This window comes from Lepidochelys kempii, chromosome 27 (genome assembly GCF_965140265.1).
Source record: "Lepidochelys kempii isolate rLepKem1 chromosome 27, rLepKem1.hap2, whole genome shotgun sequence".
In the NCBI taxonomy this organism is placed as follows: Eukaryota; Metazoa; Chordata; order Testudines; family Cheloniidae; genus Lepidochelys; species Lepidochelys kempii.
In genome coordinates, this window is record NC_133282.1 from 18,680,255 (window position 1) to 18,688,682 (window position 8,428).

An 8,428-nucleotide genomic window follows, 5' to 3' on the forward strand; every position below is an offset into this window, starting at 1 on the left:
TGCCGCCAATAGCCCAGGTGCTAGATGGGGCGATAAGTGGCTGGGGGATATCTGGGCAAGGGCCCTGCTGCCCCTCTCCTGGGGAACGTCTGCGCCCTGGCCCCACCGGTGGGGAGAATGCCCGTCCAGCCCCGGCCACACCTCTGCTACTGGCTGCTAATCCCTCTCCTGCAGTGGGGTAAGGCAGCTGCCCCTCCCCGGGTCCTGCTTGTGGGGCCAGATTTCCCAAAGAGCCCAGGCCCGGCAGCTCCCGCTGGGCCCCTTGTGGTCTGATCCCCAGCGGATTGGATGCTGAGCCTGGCTCCAGGCCTGACATGCTGCCTGGGAAGCCCCTTGGAAGGCAGAGAGCGGCTGACCCTGGCCAACCGCCCTGGCTCCAGCTGCTGCATTTGTCTCTTCTCCCTCCCCAGGGCAGGTGCTGCCCCTTTGTGACCAGCTGCTACAGCTTGGCCCTTCTGGTTCAAGGGATGTGGCTCTGCTAGTGGGGATGGTCTGAAGGGAGCAGTGTCCCCTAGGCTGGCCTCCCCCACCATGAAGAGCCCAGCCCCTCGGGGGGCCATGCCACATCCCAGCACCCTGTGTGGTCACCAGCCCTCCCTGCTGCTCTGGAGGGGACGGGTGCCCGGGGGGTCCCCGCTGCAGGCCCAGGGGTTCCGTGCAGCACCTGGCCGTGTGCGCGTCTCCTGTAGGCAGGCCCTATGGAGTCAGACGTGTCCACGTAAGGGCGCGTCCCTCGGCCCATCGCTGCCTCCCGCACACACAGCCCCCACCCGGCTCCTCTGACGCCCTCAGCGCCCGGCTGGGAGGTCCCAGCAGGGAGAGAGGAGCAGGGGGGCATGAGCGCTCTCCTTGCATCCAGGCCCTAGAGCCCCAAAGGGCTGGTCGGCAGGGGGGTCAGCTGCATCGGGCTGACTCCTATCTGAGGGCTAGATACTGTTTGGGAGGGGGTACAGCCCATCTTCCTCCCCCGGGCAGGGCGCTCCTGGCTCTCACATCTCCCCTGGGTTTGGGTTCCTTTCTGCCGGGCTGTCCCATTGGGGACCCCTCCCCAGGAGCCCTGAGCAGATTTATGGCTAGTCGGAGGCCCCGGGGGCTGATCAGCGTTTCATGCTCCCAGCCAGGGCCTGTCCTGCAGTGCTGAGTAAGCCCGTCCTGAGCCAAGGCACCGAGAGGCACTGGGGCTGTGCTGGGTGGGGTGTGAGGGGGTCCTGGTGGGCTGGCGCTGGGCTCAGTGCTGGGCCATGGGGCCCGTATCCAAAGCCCTTGGGGGTGGATGGGAATGGCTCCTAGGGGTATGAGTGGGCATGTGCCAGGGAGGGACACGCCAGCCCCTCCCGTGGCGCGGTCAGTCCCTGGGCATTTCCACACTCTGCCTCCATCTCCACCCTGCTAGACCCATGCCCCAGCTCTGCCCCGTCCCTGTGCCTCGGAGCCGATATTTGCTGCTCACCTTCCTCGGCCTGGAAAATCGATCTGTCTGCTCAGGAACCAGCCCGTCGGCACCAGCGCCCCCGACGTTGGAGCCCAGCCCCCGCAGACAGCTCCCCACGGGGGGTCTCCCCAGGGCCCAGGGGGAAGCCCCAGCCCGTTCCCTTTGGCGTCTCCCTCCAAAGCCGGGGCCTCCTCTGCGAGCTCATCTCAGCTTGAGCAGGTCAGGGCTGGGTGTGGAATGGCCTGTGGGGCCAAGCCCAGCTCTGCCACGACCGCTCTCTTCTCCTGCTGCAGGGTGCGGGGAGCTGACCTACGGAGACCTCGAGGATGAAAGTAAGAGACCCCTGTATTGGCCTCCCAAGGTGGGACCCCGGGAAGAATTCTGGGGGCCTGATCCTGAGCTCCCTCCTCCACCCTGTGCCCCAAATGGCACCTTCCCCCCTGCCCTCCCGGTGCCCCCACTCCTGCCCCTGAGGTGGGGTGCTGTCAGGGATGCTGAACTGCGGGCACGTGGGGGTCTCCCTCCAGCAGTGACCTGTTTCCCCATAGCTCCCACCCAGTGCTGAGGGCACCCTGCTCCTGGGGGTCCCTTCCTGGAGGATTCCCCAAGGTCTTGGCTAGTGGGTAGAGCGGCCTGGGCCGAGTTGGAGGCAGACGGTGCCCACCGCTGCTGATGGTGCCCACACAGCTGAGACGGGAGCTGGACCGATTCACCCTGGCTCGCCCCCTCCCTCCACTCCCTGCACTGATCCTTCCCCTTTGCTCTTGCAGGTCATTACCTGTATCTGGAGGAGGACGGTGAGTGATGCCCCCCTGCACCCATCATGCCTAGGTGTCGGTCCCCCCATCAGGACTGGGGGGCTCTGCACGGCGGCACTGCGCACCACACTTCGGTTTCCATAGCACACGCGCTTCGCTCCGGCGTGGCCACAGACCCAGGCAGGAGTGGGGGGGGGTGCCCGGGCTGGGCAGAGGTGGGGACACTGGGCCAGGCTGCAGGGCTCCCAGCCCCGCTCCCAGCAACACCAGCTGTCGCTAGAAAGCAGCCGATGGTGCCCGGAGCTCACAGGCACTGGCTCAGCCTGGGGGCAGGCCCCAGACCCACGAGCTGCTGTCCCAGCACCGAGCCAGCAGGCTGCTAACTCTGAGGCTCATTCTCTGGGCCCCAGCCCTGCTAGGAGGCAAGGGACAACGGCACTTTTCTGGATCCACCCAGGCCAGCTCAGCCTGCCCCCAGTTGTGGGAGCTGAGTGTCTGGCCAGGCCTCTGGGATCTCGTGTCTTAGCTGGGGCTCTCAGAACAGCCTCTCCGGGGAGCCCGAGGCTGGGTTGGGCTGGGTCCGATGCAGCCGGGCCGAGGCGAGGGGCACGCTCTGGACTCCGCTGGGCTGTGGGAGGGGACGGGAGCTGCGCTGCAGGGGGCAGAGCTAGTGGAAGGAGCTGGGAAACGCAGGACGGAGCTGGTTGGGGTCCTTCATTCCCCCAGCCTATGTGCCTTGTAAGGAGCTGGGGTAGAGCAGACACCAGCCTAGCAGTGCCAGGGCCTCTGCCCCACCCAGAGCTCTGCCGCAGATCCTCCGGGGTGACTAACAGGCAGATCTCTTCCCCTAGGCCCCTTTGCTGGGGAGGGCGGGTCGGCCCACTGCAGGGACACCTACCTGGAGTGGATCTCCCTATACTGCTGGACCACCTTCCACGCCACTGTCATGGCCACGCCAGAGTGGAGCCGGTGTCAGTGGGACCAAATCAGCAGGTCTGGACGTCCGTCCGCCCCAGACAGATCCTTGCTTCTGAGGCGCTCTGGGGCTGGGAGTCGAGTGCACACAGCGCTGGGGCAAGGGCAGGTGCTGGGACAGAGCATCGCCTCGCTGGGGTTTGCTCTTAGATGGGCTCCGGGACGCCAAGGGCCCTGGCTTGGTAGCGACCCCGTGCAGAAAAGGGATTTTCAAACAAGTCAGGGCTGCGGTGTGTCCTGTTTCCCTGCACACAGCTGTCAGCACGCTGAGACCAGGGCACATCATGCAGTGCCTCTGGCGGGTGCGACGTCCTGGGTGCAGGGTGGTGTGTGCGATGCACCATCGGCTGCCTGCAGCGTCCCGCGTGCGGGGTGGGGTGGGGGTGCGACGCACCATCGGCTGCCTGCAGCGTCCCGCGTGCGGGGTGGGGTGGGGGTGCGACGCACCATCGGCTGCCTGCAGCGTCCCGCGTGCGGGGTGGGGTGGCGGTGCGACGCACCATCGGCTGCCTGCAGCGTCCCGCGTGCGGGGTGGGGTGGGGGTGCGACGCACCATCGGCTGCCTGCAGCGTCCCGCGTGCGGGGTGGGGTGGGGGTGCGACGCACCATCGGCTGCCTGCAGCGTCCCGCGTGTGGGGTGGGGTGGGGGTGCGACGCACCATCGGCTGCCTGTGGCACAGGCTGCGGCCGGTGGCTGCTCGGCTCCCAGCAGGTGCTGAGTGGATGCAGTTTAAGGCCCAGGAGGACCCCGCGGGTGAACGGTGCCCCCATCACTGCCATTACCGGATGCACGGTCACTGCCTGACTTGGGGCTTGTTTTGGCCACCTCGCTGGCTGCTGCTGAGCCCTGAAGCCCCAAACCCCACAGACCCAGCCAGGCTCAGCCTCACATCTCTTCCTCTCCCTCTCCAGGATTTACAGCGACCTCTCCAACTGCACAGTGCTGATGGCCGAGGCTCTGTCCTGCCCCTGGCCCAGCCCCGCTCTTGACTCCTTCTTCCTGCAGATCCACATGGAATATTTCACCAACTGCACCATGCCTGCCAGCTCCCAGCCCAGCCAGCCACCTCTGGGGCCTGTCCTAGCCATGGCTGCCATGGCTGCCTGCCTGACCCCTCTTGGGGTTGCTCTCACGCTCCGCAAGGCCAGGAAGGCTGAGCCAGAGCCAAAGCCAGACTGGCCCCTCCCAGCGGCACCACCTGTGCTCAGCAGACAACGGGCTTCTTCTCGTGCAGTCCTGGGCACCAACTGGAAAGGGAGAGAGAGTGTCTAGTGGTTGCGGGGGAGGGGGTGGTGCTGGGAGCCAGGACTCCTGGGTTCTATCCCTGGCTCGGGGAGGGGAGTGGGGTCTAGTGGTTAGAGGGGGTGGGGCTGGGAGCCAGGACTCCTGGGTTCTATCCCTGGCTCGGGGAGGGGAGTGGGGTCTAGTGGTTAGAGGGGGTGGGGCTGGGAGCCAGGACTCCTGGGTTCTATCCCTGGCTCGGCGGGGGGAGTGGGGTCTAGTGGTTGGGGGGGGTGCTGGTGTGACGAAGTGGGAATGTTCTTTATGTTTTCTCTGAATACTGTGTGGGTGCCTCAGTTTCCCCTATACAGTTCTTAAATATTCAGGGGGTGGGATAAGGGTGTGTGATTGTGGCAGAGCCCTAGGGGGCCAGTGTGATGCTGTCTGCACAGAGAATGGCCGACATCCTGTCTCCTGATGGCCTGGGACCCTTCTCTGCAAAGATGCCAACTGAAGGGGTTGGAGAACAACGAGATCAGTTGGCCTGCTGGCCTGGGAAAGAGACAAAGGAGAGGAGGGGCTGGAGAGTTTTAGTTTGGAGCTGGCTGGGGAAATGGGGGGAGGCTCAGATGGGGCTCTGGCCTCCCTGCCACCCAAGATGGACCTGACTGAGGGGTCCCGTTCTCTGTACCTGCAAGCTCTGTTTTAGACCATGTTCCTGTCGTCTAATAAACCTTCTGTTTTATGCTGGCTGAGAGTCACGTCTGACTGCGAAGTTGTGGGGCAGGACCCTCTGGCTTCCCCAGGACCCCGCCTGGGCGGACTCGCTGGGGGAAACGCACAGTGTGGACGGGGATGCTGAATGCTCCGAGGTCAGGCCCAGGAAGGTCGAAGTTGTGTAAGCTTCTTGCCCTGGGGAGAGGAGACTTCCCCAGAGTCCTGACTGGCTTCGTAGGGAGCAGTTCCAGAGCATCGCCCGGAGACTCCGTGAAGACTGGGAGCCAGGACTCCTGGGTTCTATCCCTGGCTTGGGGAGGGGAGTGGGGACTAGTTGCTAGAGTGTGGGGGGCTAGGTATTCTGTTCCTAGGTCTGCTCCAGACTCCCTAAGCCCCTCCCCTTGCTGTACAGGGGCGAGCAGTGCTGCCCGGTCCTGGGGGTGGCTGGTCTGGGGAGGGGGAGTACTCAGGGCCCTGCGAGGGGCTGAGGGACAGTGGGAATGATGGTTGCTCTGCAGGCCCAGGGGTGATTAGAGGAGCTGAACCCAGACCCCTGCAGCCTTGGCCTGTCCAGAGCACTCAGCCAGTGTGGACACGCCTGGAGCAGATCCCAAGTTCAGTGGGGCAGCGATCGCAGGCTCTTCCCCTCAGCAGCCTCCAGGCCCTGCTGCAGCCCTCCGCTTGCCCTGCCCTGTCTCGAATCCCCCGGGGCAGGAGTCAGGAGAACAGGCTTTGGCTGGCAGAATGTAGGGGAGAGAGGGTGAGCTCTGGAGCTGCTGCTGGGCCAGGCGGAGGAGAATCACATGAGCAAGTGACAGCATGGCCCCGTCTAAACTCCAGCACTACAGCTGACATCAGTGGGTGTTTCCTTGGCAGGGAAACTATCTGCCGAACTCCAGCCTCGGCTCCAGACAACAAAGAACAGGATCCAGGGGCTCTAACCCCGAATCCACACCGGGCAGCTTCATGCGCTGGGGCGTTATCCGTTCCAGATGCTGCTGCTTTCCAGTGAACGGCTGGGAGCTTCCCGGAACGAGGTCCTCTGGTGCTGCCCAGCGCTACTTGGCCAGTGACTCAAGGACATTTCCAGTGAAAGCCCAACGCACAGAGCGATAGGATCTTCCTCACTGCGAACCCTTTGCCCTGTAATTTACACACAGTATGGGAGACCCAGAGACTGACTTTAAAGGGGAAATGCTGGACTCAAATGCTGTCTCAGGCCACAAGTGACATGAGTTTGGTTGGTCTCAGCTCGATCCCTGCAGGAGTGCATCACAGAACTGCTGCACAGTGCGGTGTCGTTCTGAAGCGTTCACTTCTGCTTGGAGGCGCCCTGGGCTGGGATAGCAGGGGGGCTGCGGGCCAGGACGGAGGGGGCCGGCAGAGCTGTGTATGGAGGGAGCCCCGGGCTGGGATAGCAGGGGGGCTGCGGGCCAGGACGGAGGGGGCCGGCAGAGCTGTGTATGGAGGGAGCCCCGGGCTGGGATAGCAGGGGGGCTGCGGGCCAGGACGGAGGGGCGCCGGCAGAGCTGTGTATGGAGGGAGCCCCGGGCTGGGATAGCAGGGGGGCTGCGGGCCAGGACGGAGGGGGCCAGCAGAGCTGTGTATGGAGGGAGCCCCGGGCTGGGATAGCAGGGGGGCTGCGGGCCAGGACGGAGGGGGCCGGCAGAGCTGTGTATGGAGGGAGCCCCGGGCTGGGATAGCAGGGGGGCTGCGGGCCAGGACGGAGGGGGCCAGCAGAGCTGTGTATGGAGGGAGCCCCGGGCTGGGACAGCAGGGGGGCTGCGGGCCAGGACGGAGGGGGCCGGCAGAGCTGTGTATGGAGGGAGCCCCGGGCTGGGATAGCAGGGGGGCTGCGGGCCAGGACGGAGGGGGCCGGCAGAGCTGTGTATGGAGGGAGCCCCGGGCTGGGATAGCAGGGGGGCTGCGGGCCAGGACGGAGGGGGCCGGCAGAGCTGTGCATGGAGGGAGCCCCGGGCTGGGATAGCGGGGGGCTGCGGGCCAGGACGGAGGGGCGCCGGCAGAGCTGTGTATGGAGGGAGCCCCGGGCTGGGATAGCGGGGGGCTGCGGGCCAGGACGGAGGGGCGCCGGCAGAGCTGTGTATGGAGGGAGCCCCGGGCTGGGATAGCAGGGGGGCTGCGGGCCAGGACGGAGGGGGCCGGCAGAGCTGTGTATGGAGGGAGCCCCGGGCTGGGATAGCAGGGGGGCTGCGGGCCAGGACGGAGGGGGCCGGCAGAGCTGTGTATGGAGGGAGCCCCGGGCTGGGATAGCAGGGGGGCTGCGGGCCAGGACGGAGGGGGCCAGCAGAGCTGTGTATGGAGGGAGCCCCGGGCTGGGATAGCAGGGGGGCTGCGGGCCAGGACGGAGGGGCACCGACAGAGCTGTGTATGGAGGGAGCCCCGGGCTGGGATAGCAGGGGGGCTGCGGGCCAGGACGGAGGGGGCCAGCAGAGCTGTGTATGGAGGGAGCCCCGGGCTGGGATAGCAGGGGGGCTGCGGGCCAGGACGGAGGGGCGCCGGCAGAGCTGTGTATGGAGGGAGCCCCGGGCTGGGATAGCAGGGGGGCTGCGGGCCAGGACGGAGGGGGCCGGCAGAGCTGTGTATGGAGGGAGCCCCGGGCTGGGATAGCAGGGGGGCTGCGGGCCAGGACGGAGGGGGCCGGCAGAGCTGTGTATGGAGGGAGCCCCGGGCTGGGATAGCAGGGGGGCTGCGGGCCAGGACGGAGGGGGCCGGCAGAGCTGTGTATGGAGGGAGCCCCGGGCTGGGATAGCAGGGGGGCTGCGGGCCAGGACGGAGGGGGCCGGCAGAGCTGTGTATGGAGGGAGCCCCGGGCTGGGATAGCAGGGGGGCTGCGGGCCAGGACGGAGGGGCACCGACAGAGCTGTGTATGGAGGGAGCCCCGGGCTGGGATAGCAGGGGGGCTGCGGGCCAGGACGGAGGGGGCCGACAGAGCACATTTGTCTTCACTAAGCAGCAGTTAGCACCCCACCCCCACTTTGGTAACTTCCCTGGGAGGTCCTGGTGGCGCTGTGAGGCCTCCTGGCACCCTGGGCAGGTGTCGCAGTGGTGCCCCATCTCGCTCCTTTCCACGGGGTGGTGGGGGGACTGGCTCTTCCCCAGGCTGATGGGGCGTGGGCAGGTGGTGTTTGGAAGGACTGGGCACGTTAGCCATGCCGTACCCGCAGCCCCGCGAGTCCCACAGCCCGTCCTGGGCTAGTACACGTTCCGTGTCCGCTCCCTGGAGCCAATGGATTTCACAACCCAGCCCAGACGGGATTAAAGGGAAATATACAAGTAAACAAACAGTGGGCCTCGTAAACGCTG

General features: G+C 66.1%; 1 protein-coding gene across 1 annotated transcript; it reads left to right on the plus strand.

The window, feature by feature from the left end:
* Window positions 1-4,508, plus strand: LOC140904037 (receptor activity-modifying protein 1-like). The gene is made up of 5 exons (XM_073326218.1): window positions 1-178; window positions 1,726-1,764; window positions 2,203-2,229; window positions 3,042-3,183; window positions 4,078-4,508. Exons 1-5 carry the CDS (start codon window positions 118-120, stop codon window positions 4,436-4,438), a joined length of 630 nt encoding a protein of 209 aa, XP_073182319.1. The 5' UTR covers window positions 1-117; the 3' UTR covers window positions 4,439-4,508.
* Window positions 4,509-8,428: the final 3,920 nt, after the last annotated feature.